General features: G+C 34.7%; 1 protein-coding gene across 1 annotated transcript in view; it reads left to right on the forward strand.

Moving 5' to 3' along the window:
* The first annotated feature begins 1,260 nt into the window (after positions 1–1,260).
* LOC150104065 (uncharacterized) overlaps positions 1,261–18,317 on the forward strand; it is a 387,411-nt gene continuing 370,354 nt past the window's right edge. Inside the window, 2 exon segments of the mRNA XM_090396391.1 lie at positions 1,261–1,359; positions 17,325–17,442. Coding sequence (XP_090252517.1) covers positions 1,261–1,359; positions 17,325–17,442 — 217 coding nt within the window.

Genomic DNA, 18,317 nt, shown 5'->3' on the forward strand with positions numbered 1-18,317 from the left:
TAATAATAATAATAATAAATATTTATTTTTATGGTAGTAATTAAATAATGTAAATCATAAAGGTAGAAATATGAGAATCGCATGAAGCATTTTTATTTGCTCTTGCACAGAGATTATAAGAAATCAATATACATATTCTTCTTAAGGATATGCATACGAGGGGAGCTTTAAAGCCAAATATTCCGTTGAACTTTAAAGCCAAATATTTATCAAATATTCACTTCCTAAATCTTCGCTATGGACATCCTACGATAAACAAAGAACATAGAATATAAAAGTTAGAAAGAAAAAATAAATACACACATATATAGACAAATGCATTTCTGTATAAATACAAATACAAATGAAAATAGAAAAGAAATGAACAAATAATGAATGAATGTTTCATTTACATAAAATTTTAGCAGCATAGTTCTTTAGACTTTCACACATTCCAGGAGACGTGTTTTGTAAAATTAATTTGTCCCAACTAGAAAATTTTCTGTATGTTCGTGATTTTCCTTTAAATATTTGACTAGCAACAAAAGCAAAGAACTGTTACGTCATATATTGCCTACTGTGAAAGAAACTTTCTAGCCGTACTTAAAATGAGTCTGGTCCTTTATTCTACAATGATGAGATACGAGTCAGCATCTCACCAACTTCCAGCAGCAAAAAAGAAAAAGAAAAAAAAAAGAAATGTAAAATATGGTGTGTTCCTTGTGTCCTTTGTTAAGTGTCATTATATTCTAGAGAAAAGCCACTAAGCAAACGAACTTACAAGACAAATTCGTTACAAAAATGCAGCTTTCAGTTTCTCAACCTCTCTCATCTGTGTCTATTCTTGTGATCCCACATACCGTCCTATACTCACACGCTACAAATAGCTCGCGAAATGGAGTGAGTCGGGAAAAAGTGAGTGAGGTACAGAGACAGAAAGAGTAAGCGATGCAGTAGCCGCATTCAGGTGCGTGCTAGTCAGTGTATATGATGAAGTTGAGAGTCCGTGCTATTTCCTCATTGAGACCATATGATTACCAGTGTTTGGAACCAATATTGAGTTCGATATGAGTTTCATAACAATGGGTACATACAGAAATGTTTTCGAATTATCTGGTTTAACTGTGAAAAAGAAGATCGCTTTTACTCTATACGGATTAGTAAATGCAACTATTCATAAATTGACAAACTGTGTTAATCTGACACATATATCGACATAATCTCACTATAATGTAGTGAAAACGTGATTGGTGAATCACTCGGGGGGATTAACTTTAAATTATGGCGTGTATCCCTGTTGGAAAAAAGAATATTTTGTCATCGGATACCTCTGAGATTCCGAGTGGTCCAATATCCCCTCAGGAGAAAGCTGTAATCCAGGTAGAAAATATTTCAAGTATTACGAACACAATGTGTTTTTATATCTGCATATTTGAAACAAATGTATTATAGTTAGTAGCATTTTGAATTTTGTTTTTATATTTTGGAAAATTTATTAAACTCGTTTTGTTATTTCCATTCTTATAGTGTGTGTGTTATAAGAAAAATATACCGAATGCAGCTAAATTAATATGTAAAGAAGGCTTTTATTTTTCTGAATGCTACATATTAGGAACTTTATGTAATAGCGAGATTAATGTTTAGCTAATGCAGTCGATGTTTTTTTTTTGTAATATATTATCAACTAGAAGAGCTTAAATACTTCATTTATTAGCACAGATTTTTAATCATATTAAATCGATATAATTAATTTACCTTTGCCTCCTGTTGTTATATGCAAATGTCTAGAAAGATTAGCTTAATTACAGTAATGCCATTTTTGATTGAATTAGAATATTTATGAACTTAAGATCTATAATACCAACTGTCCTGTTTACGAAATGACAAAAATATAAGATTTATTAAGTAAGCTATGAAGTGTTATAAATCACAGGAGGATCGTTATGGTAATAATTAATAGTTATTAGTTTATTACATTATTATTGAACAAGAAATTAATATATCAGTGTCATTAACAAATGACACTGATTAATGTGAAATTGATTCGCTTCACTTAGTTATACACCTGATAAATGAATGAGCGAAACACTGCAACATACACTATGTTTACAACAGTATTTGGACACCTTACGTGCCCAAATACTTTTGTCACTGTACTCGATTTCAAGATGCCACTGATGAACAAGATGAACTGATAGACTTCCAACGTGGAACGATAGTTGGGATGTTAGATCAATGATCTTTCTGTCGGTGACATTGCTACCGTCTTAGTGTACTGAAATTCACCGTTGCTTTTATCATTCGTAGATGGAAAGTTTATGGTGCCACCACAACGGGAAAACGTCCTGGGAAGCCACCGACACTCATTTGTCTCGGAATGTTCGAGCATCCCTCACGTCATCAGATGCGGACATTGCAGTCAATCTGGAAAATACTGCGGGACACTTGTCAGTACTAGAACTGTTCGCAGAGAGTTGCTTGCCTTAGGTTACCACGGTAGAGCTGCTGCAAACAAACCACACATCACCCTCCCCCCTCAACGCCAAACGATGTTTGTACCTTCACACCGTTCCTGAACCGTAGATGATTGGAAAAGGGTTCTGTGGAGCGCCGAATCACGCTTCCAAATGTTTCACTCTTTTTGGATCTGGAGATTACCCGGAAAACGGTTTCAGCAGGACTGCATCATTACAGCTGTCAAGTTTGGTGGAGGCTCAGTAATGGTGTGGAGCTGATTCAGTTGGTGGACGTCTGATGACTATCTGGATATCCTGAACAACTTCATGCTTCCGACGCTGCGAAAGTATTTTGTCAATGACCCTTGCATATTTCATCACGAAAATGTTTCTTGCCATACTATGCTGCGTGTCCGAGACTGGTTCCCACAAAACAACGTTGAAATGTTGGGACTGGCCGTCTCAGAGTCCAGACCTCAACCTCATCGAACATCTTTATAATGTCGAATTTGCTCTAGACCAAAGCGGCCTTCATCATCATCATCATCAGAAATGGGGGTAGCTTTGCGCGAGGAATGGAAGAATATTCCTATTGCGACTATCAAGAAATTTGTTGAAAGCATACCCCAAAGGTTAGTCGCTATCACTCAGGCCAAAGGTGATCTCACTCGGTACTAGAAGTGTAATTAAAACGCTTTTTTTTTTCCGCCAAATATTTTTGTCAAAATAGTGTACTTTCTGCTATCTATAATTATTATTTAGCCCAGAGTGCTGGAAGGAATAATGCTATTGAAAGCTGTTCATGTGCTTATTCCTATGATTTGTATTAAAATATGCATATGAGAAGTAAGTAGTGTGTATGAAAAGAAAAACCTATACTTCCATCTTATAGGTTAGAGCAAAATCATAACGACACCAGTCACTGGGAGAAAAGAATAGGTTGTTAGGCGTACCCAATCATTATTCTTAAAGTTTTAGATTTTTTCGGTAATAAAATTATTTTAAAATTAAATAAAATAACTTTTCTTTGAGTTTCTATTAAAAATTGAGAAGGAAATGAGCGTTAAGGTTAAAGAGGATGAAGCAGAATTGGATTTATAATAAAAAAATATATCTATTGAAAAGCAGGTAGGGCAGGCCTTCTAAAGTGAAATGCTTTATTTGCCAAAATCGAATTGTTGAAGTTTTTTTTTTTTCATTCTCATCTCATTTTCCTTTACCCTCTTTTACCTTGCGGTGTCGAGGGTTTATTAATCATCGGACTTCAAACCGTTCACAGGATAAAGTGGTCAGCCCTACCCCCGGTGTATCCTATCTCCTATCCTATGTAGTGTTGAGTTCTCAAGGCCGGTTTGCCTGATGAAAAACCCTACTGTCGATGCCTGGCTAACTTGGCTATAGCAGATCATTCAGCTCCTCACGTCACCGACGGGAATCGAACCTAGAACACTCCTTCCCCAGGCATATGGTTGCGAAGCGCACAGCCACTAGGCTAACCGCGCGGACTTTTTTTTTTATTATTTTTTTTTTATTATTCTAGACAGGTGTTTTCCCCTCTTGTTTCCATGACATATAGCAAGCATGATATCAAATGGCGCACATTCCTTATTTTAGGTAAATAATGAATAATCGACTGTCAGTATCTCTACTGACAGTCTATTATTTCTCTCTGTCGAGAGAGAGAGAGAAGCATGGAAATAAATATATTCAAGTCCGATCTAGAGATTTCAAATTGCATTTTAAGTATAAGTTTAGTTTTTAAATTTACAAACAACAATAAATGAATAAAGGAGGTCTTAAGGGAACTCATTTCTAGTACGTGATTTATCCTAATTTATCTACCTGCTCTCGGGAAATTGGTATTTGGGATGAGAATTTGAAAAGAAGTTATCATAAAAAATATCTTATAAAAAATAAAACTTTCAACACAATGGGGAAAAAATCAAGAATTGATTATTACTTGAAAATATCAGGTGGAAAAAAAAATCATACTTGTGATTTATGTTCCTGAAAATTAGATATCGCTTGGTGGTAGCCGTGTTCACTGTTTTTATTTAATTTTTTGTGTTAACAGATATATTTGTTCTTATAACTTTGTCTTGGAATTAATGATTGGTAAGATCTTTCAAAAGAACACGAACCACATGAAGTCTGAATGCATTTTTTAAACTACTTGCTCATTTACAGTACATGTCAACTGAAACAAAAGGTTAATTTTTGGAAAGAGATTAATAATAATAATAATAATAATAATAATAATAATAATAATAATAATAATAATAATAATAATTATTATTATTATTATTATTATTATTATTATTATTAAAAACTTCACAGTGTCGATATTTTATACTTTCATGCTTTTGTATGTATTTTGATAATGGAAAAAGCTTAAAAATTTTAGCTAAAAACTAAAATATTTTATATGCATATATAGTAGTTTATATAGCTGATTAACGCTATATCTCCCGAAGGAATTAAAAAATAGAATTATCTGTTCTTGCTAATTTAATGGCGACGGCTAGTTTTGTCGTGCTCTTAAAGACTTCATCTATTGCAAATATACATAGAAGAAAAGATTCAGAAAACATTACAAGTATGGTAACTGACATTACTCTCAATAGACAAGGAGTTATTCAGAGTCTGAATAACTCCTTGGCTGTTCCTTATTTTTTAAAACAAGTCGAAACTGTTGAACAGAAGATTTGTGAATACGGACATCAATCAGCAATTTTTAATTTGTCGCTGTCGCATTTCCCTGTTACATCATAACGATTATTTTACTCTCTCTCTCTCTCTGCCAATTCAAGAGTACAAGAGACTATTATTAGATATATCTTTGTTTGTTTAGCTCTTGTGTAAAGATGACGCAATAACTGTATAAGACCGAATACTACAGTAATGAAACATTTAAAAGACTTTTTTTTTTTTTTTTTGTATCTGAAAAGAGACCAGAATTTATTTGGGAAGAAGGCACTGAAGCAAGTGTTTCATGACTTTTTTTAATGAAAGGAATTTTTTTATTTTTAGACATTAGAGTTTCAATGTTGGTATTTTTCGAAATTTCTTCATTCTCTACCAAAGTAAAATATAAGCTTCTGAGCTTTTAATGGGAAATTGCAAAACCTAATCATTCCCTGAATATGTTTATAATATTGTATGTGTATGTAAAAAATATAAATCTTACAATGCTTTTAGCCATGATAATGCATCTCACAAAAAAAAATTTAAAAAAATGAGATACTCATGCTAATTAAATACAGAGCTGGCATTAGTCCAGCGCTTTTAGTTTTGTCACCCTATACAAACACAGGCTGATGTTTTCCTAGAATTTTCTAACGGTTACTTTTTTTTATTTAAAAATCTTGTATTGTTATATTTGAGGAAGCAAGAGGCAAAAAAGTGCAATGTGAAATATCTAGAATGATATTACATCACAAAGGAATCGAAGCATTTTCTTAGGCAAAAAAATTAGTAAACAAATTCAGTTTAAAATCACAGCACTTCACCATATTTTAAAACTCTTAAAAACGTATTAGAAATTGAAACTTCTGAATTAAACTATATGCAGTTTATTATTTCTACTAACGCAGTAGTGTAAATAGGTATTTACGCCTAGTGCAAAATATTAATTGTAAAATACGCTCTATGTCTCCCTCCAGGCGTGTGCCTATTGCAAAGTATGCACATACTAATTCTATTCATGGCAAGTAGGTCGAACGAGATTACCGACTAGACTCGATGCAGGCTGGTCGAACGAGATTACCGACTAGACTCGATGCAGGCTGGTTACTGTCAACACAGCTTTACGCACAGTCATATCCTGCAGTATCGCTCGTTACGAATCAATAAATTAAATAAACAGCGACCAAATGAATAAGACTTTAAAATAGCTACATAAGTGAGCTACTACATCTGCATAAACTACTACAATAACTTTTCCTTTCTTCCTTATTATTATTATTTTTCTCTGTTTATATAAATTGTTGCGCCCCTTATCTTGCTGTACCTGCTCTCCCTCACCCTAGTTACGGCACTGAGTAGACGTAAATAATTATTAAATTTAACACAAAAAAAAATAAATTCATTTGGAAATTTTAAAGGGAAAATTGTGTACTTTTGTATTCTATTTTTAATTTGTAATGTGATGATGGAATATGGGGATCTCAATTTCTGTTGCATCATATGGCTGAATTTCAAATTCCCCTCCAACCGAAGGGTGTTGTCGAAAATTGACTGCGTCCTTTGGTTAAAGATCTAAGTTCGACTCTCATCTAAGGCAGCATAGGGAGCATTCATAAGAGTTTTGCAACCGAGAGTGAGTTATCCAAGTCCCAAAGCTCCAAGAATTGCGTGAGCTTGAGAGAGTATTTGTATGGAGTGGTTCTTGTCCCATCACTTCTTTCAGCACTGTGAAAAGCATAAAGAGAGAGGGAAAGAGTAAATTTAATTTTTTTTTAACTAACTTGGAAATTTTTTTTCAGTCATACAAATTAGATGCATTCCGAAGAATATATTTCGAGTCGTTTCCTATTCATATTTTTTAAAATATGAATTTAACTTCGACTAATTTATTTCCCTATTGTAAACATCCATTTAAAATCAAATAAATAAGTCAATGGCATTACTGGAATTTTATTACGTGTTGCGAATGATCCATAAATCACGGGGGGATCATGACCTCTAAAACTCGTATGAAGATAATAAATGTGATGTCAAACGTATCTTTTAGCTTATTTGGTTTAATCTCGACTTCAGTATGTCGTGTAACCTAAGGAGAAAATAACGAATTTTGAAAAGATTCTCTCTGCCTTATTTTAAGCTTCAAATTCCCACTGGTGGGATTTCCTTAACTTTTCTTCTTTTTTCTTTTTCTTTCTTTCTTTTTTTTTTTTTTTTCTCTCTCCGTTTCTTGAGGCTATTGACACACTGTCTACTGCCGAGTTTACTTGGAAATGATCCCAAAAGTCGTCCTAGTTAAATCGGAACTGTTTTCTTTTTTGTTTTACTTTTATGCGTCTGCACGTGTTACTGTGTTTACTCTCGAAATTTGGCACTGTTCCGTTGACATTCCAATTTAACAGTAACAGCAGAAGAAGCAGGAAAAATACTATACTGTTTCCTATAATGCTGCTTTCAAAGTAAGATTCAGAAACATGTACGTCAAACGTAATCGCATATAATGAAGCACAAGAGGGCAAGGATTTGTAATAGTGAACTCGCTGTAGCCTAGAACACAGGAAGGAAACAATTTATTGGTCGTATCTGACTTACGCAATACGTGCCTCTTCTCTCTCATATACAGTTATTGGCAATGCATGCATATGATTAGAGTACTTTTTATATATACATTTATGCATGGTCTCGCATACTGCGTGTTCAAGGAAGCTGATGAAAAGATCACCCATAGAATCGCAGCTAAAATGAACTCGGCTGTTGACCCTAGACAGTTACAAAGAGACACGATCTGGCAGATGGCTTATGAAGATAACTGCAGTAAATTAGGGTAGCACACATAGTAAACTAGAAACTAGGAAACTCCTGACAAGAAAATCCTAGGGATTTTAGAAGATTGTTTAGGAATGCGCATTTTAGGGAGTGGTAAAACACTCTTTGCCTTTCTCTCTCTCTCTCTCTAAGTTAAGAAAACTATGTATTCCTTGTGCTCCGTTAAAATAGATGTTCCGGGTTTATCAACTGTTCTCTAGAATTTAATGTATGAGGTGTACAATGGTATCATACATCATACTCTCACTTCTTTGTTTAGAAACATGCCATACCTCAATTTTTTTTTTTTTACTTTGTTGTTCGTGTGTTCCCATTTGTAATCACAAACTTTAACAAATTGCGGTTTATTTGCAAACAAAAGTAAAATAAAACGAAATATTAATGTTCTCAATTTTTAGTAGGGAAAAACCATGTGCCTATTTATTTACTTTTACTCAAGTTTATAGCGGATATAGCCCTGTCAACGATTCTAATCGGCTATAATAATTCAAAGCTCAAGACTTAACACTACCCGGGGTTTAGTTAAGTGGGGCTTCATTGATGGTTGAATGAGTAGCGTATCCGCCTCTAACGAAACCGGCTGTGGATTTGGATTCCACGGGCGGCGTCAATGTTTGTGATTGTCTTGTTGGGGGGGGGGGGGGGATGAATTTTTTTACCTGGTCTGAGCCAGTTGCCCGCTTGTTGGAGGCCTGCAGTGGCTTGGAAGAGTTCCATGTTTGATCTTTAAAGCAAGGTTTCTGAATACAGATTTTTCGTCTCGTGAAACAGGCAAAACAATCAGAAGAACACACGCAGTTTGCAGATAAAGCAGAGAGCATCAACCGCTCTATCATAAGCAGTAATTGGGTTTCTAAGATGCAAAGTTGCTGCTTGTCTGTTTTGTGCGGCCAAGTTATAGGCCATTGTGCTTAACACGGATGACTGGTTGGGACGGGGGGGATATTAGTTATCGGCGATATTAATGTACTATAGGTTAACAACGTTTCGTTTGTGGGAGTCACATAAAAAAATCGATGTTATTAATTATTTTAAAGCTTAGGAATGAGGAACTGTTCCTCATTAATCTGCCAGCTGGTCTGGCGGGTGGAACGTCCCTTAACATTTCCCAACGAGCAGGCTGTAGCTGGAATACAATTTTCGCACAGTTGTTTGTGGAAGTATTAGATGGTAAAATAATCCTCATCGTTCGTTCATCTGGTCTCATATGGAGGTGGTAGGATTTACCATCATGCAAAAGGGGCAATTGCAGCGGTGTAGCTATTGACGCTCGGGGCGATCCCTGAGTTTGCCGCCCCTCTCAATACTCACCAAAATACTACAAAATGTCAAAATGATATATTGAGAAATAAATTAAAACATGTTTATTTTTGAAGTAAAACTTTAATTTCAACATTCTAAAATGTTATTTTTCTTGCTTTTCTCTTTTCTTTTTTTTCTTTTCTTTCTTTTCTCTTAGCAAAATCGTCGATAACATTGGCGAAGTCTATTTCATAGTAATGTAGGTAATTCTTAATCAATTTTATTTAGAAAAACTCCTCTCACAACTAGCAACACTTACAGCAATTGTGAAGAAAATTCGCAGTAGTATTACAATATTTGGAACTGAGTTCTCGAGACTGTATTTCAGAATTAACTGCAAAAGTTCAGAAAGGTTCAAAGTGTCGCCCGGGGAGGACCGACCCCTCCGCCCCTCCCTAGCCAAGCCACTGGGCAACTGGCTAGAAAAACACACTCAATTAATAGACAGAATACACTGGCTTCTATCGTTATTCAAAACAACCACCAATGATCTTCCGTTATGAGATCACCTTATTTACTGGATATCTAGAGTGCATGCCAAAAAAGTACTATGCTTACTAATTATATGAAGAGCCAAAGGCTTCAATTTAGCGACGTGAAATTATTTAAGTTAAGGGATATTACATCCCATGTTGTTTCATAGCCGATTAAGAAACTCAAAGAGTTTCATGCCGAATATAGAAACTATAAAGTTCGGCGAGTCCAAGCGTAATCAAATACCTGGATAGTGCAACACATAGTCCATCTGGTAGTGCAACACTAGATCAACTCATAGTAAGGGTGGAGCAAGTTCCGATCACTGTTCTTGGTATTTACACAGACCGGTTTCACCCTTTAGTATAGGTGAAGCGGGCTCTAAAAATAAGACGATCCCGAAAGATCGCCTAACTTAGCGTTGTTCCACTCAGTGACAAGCTCACCCTATCACCGAGAAGAACTTCTCAGCATTGACTCTACCCATTGGCAGGCTCACCCCACCACCAAGCAGAGCCATAATCTCAGCGGTGACCCCACTCAGAGACAGGCAAAAACCTACCTCCAAGCGGAGCCTCTCAAAGCCAGATCTGCCCCGCACCGGTTTCAACCTTTATGTATAGGTGAAGCGGGCTCTAAAAATAAGACGATCCCGAAAGATAGCCCAACTCAGCGTTGTTCCACTCAGTGACAAGCACACCCTATCACCGAGAAGAACTTCTCAGCATTGGCTCTACCCAGTGACAGACTCACCCTACCACCATGCAGAGCCATAATCTCAGCGGTGGCCCCACTCAGAGACAGGCAAAATCTTACCTCCAAGCGGAGCCTCTCAAAGCAAGATCCGCCCCGCGCCGGTTTCCACCCTCATTGGGGTCTCATCAGTGAGTAGGTAGACCTGGATAATACCAAGTCTGTAGCGAACAGAACTTACATACTTACTATACGAATTACAAAGAAGGTGTCCTAATAAATTACTAATTATATGAAGAGTCAAAGGCTTCAATTCGGCTACATGAAATTATTTAAGTTAAGGGATATTACATCCCATATCGTTTCATAGCCGAATAAGAAATTCATAGAGTTTCATACCGAATATAGAAACTATATAAAGTTCGGCGAGTCCAAGCGTAATCAAATACCTGGATAGTGCAACACATAGTCCATCTGGTAGTGCAGTCCCTAAAGTAGGGTTTCCGGTTTATCTCACCCCTACCCTTCTTTCGATATGATATGTGCTGTAGGTTTCCAAGATTTGGTGGATGGACTGGCTTTAAAAAAAATAAGAAAATAAAAAATCCTGCTATCAAGCAGAGTGCTAGTTAATTCCAAGAGAGTACCGAATTCACTGGGCGGTTTTGAATGACGCACATTTAAATACTGCCTACCTGCTATTATATATTCATTTTATATTGTTATTTATCCTAAAATGCACTTTGTGAAATAAAATTTTTTTTCAGGTTGTATATTAGGATATAAAGGTCTATATCATTATCGACTGTTAGTAGATTCGAATGTAGAAGACATGAATAACCGGTTGTTTTCAAATTATTATTATTGTTCTATTTTTGTATAGACTGACTTATCTTCAGTCGAAAAACTCATATAAAGATTTCTTTCGTAGTGACGAGATCCAACCTTGGTCTTTTTCAAGTCAAAAGGCCATATGGAGTCCTCATATTTGGAAATAGCAAAATTGAAAGGAATAGATAAATATTAATAAGTATTCACCAACAGTATAACATAGGTAAAATTATATTTATCCGAAAGGTTATTTTTAATTAAACTCTACAGTCATAACATGCCATATGCCATTAGTACTTTTGTACGAAAGCAATTTAAAGATGGGCTCGATTGACTGGTTCTTCGTGTATGAAAGTTAGGATTTTTTATAATTGCTGAAGGTAAGAATCAGGTGATTATTACAGCAAGAAAAGGACGGAATGTAAAGAAATTAGGTTGAGCTCTATATGGAAATGTGTAGATCAATGATTAGAATGTGCTGTAGTTGCAACTATTAGAATAGTTGCAAGTAATGGGAAAATGTAATGAATGTAATGAAAATGAATAATGTTTTAATGGTTTTGACACATGGAATAAAAAGATAAAAAAGAAGTGGAAACAAGATTTAAGAATGGAATAAGCCTATTAGTTTTCTAATGTAAATGAAAACTCAGGATGATAAATCTGTTTTTTCTGAATCTTTTACAGAAACAAGATAATGCAAATGTAAAGAAATTTTTTAATTAACCGCGCTTTATATTATTATTATTACAATAACTCTCCTTGAGTCAAAGGCTCATCGAGAGAGAGAGAGAGAGAGAGAGAGAGAGAGAGAGAGAGAGAGAGAATAATTACATCTAATACATCTTAAACGTTTCAATAATATCACTTCTTTACCTTCTGTGTGCCAGACTCTGCAGATTACATGACTTCAATCTATCCTCATAGCATTATTCCGCAGTCCTGAAATTTCTACTTTCTCCAGTTTACTCCAAATTTCCAGTTTCTCCATGTGCTCAACAAAAGCTTAAAATGTTATTTCCTGAAAAGCATGGTAAGTTAAGTTCAAATGAATGAAATTGTTTTAATTTACCAGTGTTTCTCCAGTTTTTTCATCATTCCCTCGATTATTAAAAAAAAAAAAAAACTAAGTAAATTTACCTAACTTTACTTAGTTTTTTCACTTAACAACAACTGAAAATTTTCACTCAAGTGAAAATTTTCAGTTGTTGTTTCAGTGAATGAGAACTCTCTTTTTATTCAGATTTAAACTACGTTTCGAAAATTCAGAATTTCTCAGTGCACTTCGGAGTTGATTCATTAACTCTGAGAAAGAAACTGTTGATCTATATCAGTCAGAAATGAAGTATTAGATTCTTGAGAGACTATTCAGAATGCATGTTCGCTTTTCTTTTCTTTTTCAAACTTCGTTGTAAATTTGTACACTGTTTCATGAGTCAGTAATGCTAGAGTATGGACGTCTCTCTCCGCACCAGATCCTAATAATACCTTCAAATACTTTTCGAACATTGTTGAAGCAATACAAGTGAATGCCATTTTTTAGATCACTATCTTCAATGTCAAAAAATGTTATGAGTAACTGGCTTCCCTCAAACACTTAAAATAGCTCTTAATAGCAGGCCAGTTATGAAGCTTTTGCTGAAGGGACTTTGAGAGATAAGCATCAAGTTTTAATCTCTCTTGCTGTTTTTTTTTTTTTTTTGTGTGTGTGTTCTAAATATACGTCAACAAATACAAAAAAAGTCCTGTTTTTCTAGAGTTTGAGTAAAGAAACAGACAACTGGTTATAAATTTCAATACTACTGAAATTTAATACTTTTTAGTATTGTTTTCTAAGACTCAGATCTTTTTCTTTATGGTATATGTTAAATACTCAAGTATATGCAGAACAAGTTGGCTTCACGATGCAGTTTTTTATTTATTTCTTTATTGTCGTTTAGTATCGTCAATCCTTACTATATTCTTCCTTCTACAGGTTTAATTACACTGCAAACACTATATTAAATCTATCGATCGCTGCCAACGATTCATAGGTATCTAGGTAGAGAGAACGGCAGACAACTTCCACGTGGTAACATTCCAACAAGTATATATTATTGTCTGAAATATTGTGATTTAAAAGGTGGATTTTTAAGTTGCAGGGTTAAAAACGCGAGTGTCCTGGAAGATAAAGACCATTCTTTCTCTTTTTTTGTTCTTTGTTGTTGTTATACAGTCGATTTTTCGGTATATTTTTCAGAAAGTTTTTTCTAGCATCACGAAGTTATTCACGATGCTACATAGATTTCGGCAAGTTTTAGGTATTTCTATATTCACTCTTCGAGTAGTACGTAAATATTTTACACCAGGTAAGTAAATTCAGTAAATAATGAACGTAAAATGAAACGCGTTTAATAAATTTATAAACAATAACATGAAAAATGCTTAATAAAATTATAAACAAGAAAATGGAAAATTATTAATAATGATATTATTATTATTATGTTATTATTATTATTATTATTATATATTATTTATCAAACCTCCATGGAATCAAAAAGAATCGCATGAGATTCCACTGTCACACACACACACACACACACACACACACACACACACACACACACACACACACACACACACACACACACACACAGTTTATCATATACTGCACCTTAAATATGTTCACCGTCTCCGCACTCACCACACCTTCTGGCAATGCATTCCAATCACGCACCACTCTCCATACAAAAAACCTGCTCCTCATTCCTTTGCTCACACTTTCCTTATACAGCTTCAGGAATGACCTCTTGTTCTCTCCATATCTTCACCCATTCTATGCAAAACTACCTCCACATTAATCTGGTAATAAGCCTTTAACAACTCATCTCTCAATCATATCTCTTCCCCCCTCCTCTTATTCACCAGTTTATGTAAATTGCATTTACTCGTTCTGTCTTCATATTCAGCATTCAAGAGACTAGCAACCACCTTAGTCATTCGTCTCTGGACCCTCTCCAACACGTCTTCATCTTTTTGAAAACTAGGTGACCAAATCTATGCACAGTAATCCATATGTAGTCTGATCAAAGTCTTATGCAATGGAACCATGACATCCTTCTACAAGTCTATCTGCATCATTCCAATTATCTATGCTGTCGTCACAATAGCAATATCCCCCGAAATTTTAGGTCCTTGTCCACAGTCACTTCCAGATCTCTCACCTCCCCTACCTTCAAGATATTTCCGCTAATTGTGTACTCAACATTTCATCTTTGCTTCTCAAATTTCAAAACCTTACACTTCACAACATTGAACTGGAAACCTCACTGATTTGTCCATTCAGCCAGTGAATTCACGTCCTCTTACAGAGCAGATGCTCTACTCCTGATAGTTCTCAACTTTGCATCTTCTGCAAAAAACTGACTGTCATCGTTCAGATCTCTCATACAAAATTACAGGTATTCCACTAATTATTTTCCTCTTATTAATTTAAAAAAAAATATTTTTTTAAATTTCAATTTAATTTCTTAAATATAGTATACAATTATATAGATAAAGTTTCTGTAATGGCAAAATGCGGTTAAGAATGGCAAATAAGTCACTAGTTGAATATGCGAGGATATTAGTAATGACCAGAGTTCTGATTATTCTATTTTGTATTCGAATCAAAGGAATTTGTATTTATTAATTCTATTATTTGTATTTATTAATTCTATTATTTTTAATTATTAATTCCATTAGGAATCAATAATTAAAAATAAATAGAAAAAAATATTTCATCGTGAATGGTCATGAGGATAATTATATTTTAACAAATATGATCCTTTATTGGAACATGATGTGTTCATTAAAATCCCGAATACTGTCAGTTTTTTCTTCAAAAAAAAAAAAAATATATATATATATATATTGAAAATTTAATCTTATAAACCCTTGAACTGATCCATTAATTATCAACACATTTATCAATTACGAATATAGTAGCTACGATTATTAATTGAAAGCCAATAAAATCATTCCATTTTCCTTTAGACAGACCCATACGGTTCTTTAAACAAAATATATGATACCGTACACACTAGGAACCTAGTGGATATTTTCTTTCTTCAATTCCATAGAAAGAGCTTTTTGTAGTCCATAACAACAAATATCGCTTCATTCAACGCCTACTCTTGGGAATTCACAATGAAGGGGCAGTACTTCCCAAAGAAAATTAAATAATTACGAGAAAATAAATAAACAAACACTGTTAAAGATAGTTTAAAATATATATACGTGTCAGAAGCTACGCAATCAGAGCAGCGATACTAATATTTGCATAGCTTTAATTGTAGCATTCAGTGTTTACTGTAATTTAAGTAGTCTTTCTGATATGAACTCAATAAGGGAAAATTGGGGATTCAAATCCTGTGTAGGACCAAAAGAACTTTTATAAGAGGTTTTCATTTTTTGAAAGTGAGTCAGACTGTCTTCTCATATGTAGAATTTTCCTCATACTTTAGTTGTTTCCTGCCATAATTCCAAAACGATCCATCTAAAAAATGCAATACAATGGGTCTGAAAAGGTCATCCTCACTAATTTCACTTTTTCCCCAATTTCAATATTCTTCTTTCACTAAAACACAGTTGTTTTCGAAATACTTCTATTCGGCACTCACACATTTTAATGCAGCAGAAAAAAATTCTTTGAATTACAAATTCATTATAAACTGCCCACTCGGTCTCCAAAAAGTTAGATAGGGCTAAAAAAAAAACGGCCTCGCCTACTCCCTGTATATACGGGAATAAAAAAGCGTTAGCTGATTTATTTATTTATTTATTTATTTATTTTTTATAAAGTTTAAAAAAAAGTGGATTGCGATACAGATTTTGAAAACTAATATTCTATGACTTCTCGGAATGATATCAGTTGCAGGTGTCTCGATAAAAATCAAACATGAAAAATGTCAACTTTTATGTGTACTGTTTTATTATTATAAATTATAAAGAAGTCGCAGGTGGAAGTTTGTTTTTTTTTAAAGTGCATTGTACTAGTCGATGATCTGATCACCCCACAGTACACTTTTATTATTTCAGTTTATATCTCTCTCCTATTATGATTTTCGAAATGAAATAACGCATACTAAACCATCAATTTTGGCAACTTGCATATGAAATAATGTTCAACAATAATGATAGTTAATGAATGTTTTGTCATTCTACCATCTGTCAGTTTACACCGGCTCTTTCATTTTCGTGACCTTGGCTTTGGGTAGAGACGTCGAAGGTCATCCTCGTCTCATGTTCAAGACATTCATTCTTGAAACGTTCACTGTTTACTGTTGCAACAACTCCCCCCCCCCCAACCACAAGACACCGTATTCAAAAAGGTCTCTAAATAGTGAAAAATAGCTTTTGATGATTATGAGATTTTGTCTTTTGTGAAGTGTTGCACTTATAAAAAGAAAACTAATTACTACTGTTGCCTTAACATTTATTAGGAAAAATATATAAATATATACTGGTATTGCGCCAATGCTTGTTTATTTAAGGCAAGTCATTGGCGCACCCAGGGAGAGGGTCAGGGGGCCCTAGCTCCCCCCAAAAGAAAAAGGAAAAAAGAAAAGGAAAAAACACTTTAAAAAATATTTTCCTAATTAAAATTCATTTAAAAAAAAAATGTATGTTGTGTCGTGTCTTCTATTTTTATTCTACTTATGAATTAGCGGTCATATAAGGTGGGAATACTCTATAGCGCTCGGAAATCCTGGTCGCTGTGAACGCAAGGCAAACGAAGTAGTGCTCGGGCTCAACTTCGTTTGCCCGAGCTAGGTCAGAGGAGATCACGGGTATCATGTATTGGCAGATGCTCAGTCATAGCTCGTATGCAATGCGTAGTGTGTATTCTCAAATCGTCTACTCAACTCCCCCCCCCCCCCCAAGATTAAATCTTGAGTGCTCGGCCCCCTCCAAGATTAAATACTGAGTGCGCCACTGAGGCAAGTATATGTACCGTCACACTTAATTTTGTTGGTAAAAATGGAAATACGATGAGGATCGTTTTTTAGTTATCTTTAGGTTTAATTTAATTTAACTTTTGTGCTTTGTGTTTCCTTTTAGATATACACCGAGTGGGCTAATCACTACCTTACAAGAAAACGATTCACCAGGTTAGTTGAGAACTTGCAAAATGACATCAGTGATGGGGTCCTGCTGGCGGACATCATTGAAGCTGTTAGTAAGTACCACACATCTTTATTACCGATTTATTTAAATTGAAAGCGGAAAATTGTTTATAAATTTAAAATCTAAAAGCTGAAATTTTCGGCCTAACAATGAAAAAACGAATTTATAATTTTAAAATTATTTTTATTTTTCAACATAATCTCCCTTAAGACGAATACATTTATTCCAGCGATGCTGCAGCCCCCATTATCCCGTCCCTGTAGTGGTTCTCAGTAAGATCTGCAAAATATCCCTCTACAGCTGCAATCACCTCTTGATTCGAAGAAAAAACTGATCAGCGAGGAAAAGTTTTAGTTTTTGGAAAGAAAGAGAAGTCAGATGGAGCCAAATTTGGGGAATAGGGTGGATGTTCCAACAATTCATAGTATAGTACAGATCCCTTAATTTCCTCAATTTATAAACACCTTTGTGGGCAGGTGCATTGTCCTGATGAAAGATGATTTTTTTTCTTTTGCAAACCTGGTCTTTTCTCACGAATTTTTTCGTCTAGTCTAGTTAAAAGATCCAGATAATATTCCCCGGTTATTGTTTTACCCTTTTCAAGATAATTAATAAACAAAATGGCTTTAGCATCCCAAAACACCGATGCCATGGCCTTTCTTGCTGATGGAACCGACTTTGTCTTCTTTAGCACTGAACAACCGGCTTCTGTCCACTGTTTTGAATGCTGTTTGAATTCTGGTGTGTAATGGTGAATCCAAGTCTCATCCACAGTTTTATTCTTGTTAAAATGCTCCAAGCACTGTTCAGAGATTTTCATGCGAGTGCGTTTCTGATCTGCTATGAGCAAGCGCAGCACCCATCTTGCGCAAAGCTTTTACTTTTTCAATTCTTCATGCAAAATATATTCTACACTTTTTTTGAAAT

Source organism: Typopeltis vanoorti, chromosome 8, assembly GCF_054136105.1.
Source record: "Typopeltis vanoorti isolate ZY-2024b chromosome 8, IOZ_Tvanoo_1.0, whole genome shotgun sequence".
NCBI lineage: Eukaryota > Metazoa > Arthropoda > Arachnida > Uropygi > Thelyphonidae > Typopeltis > Typopeltis vanoorti.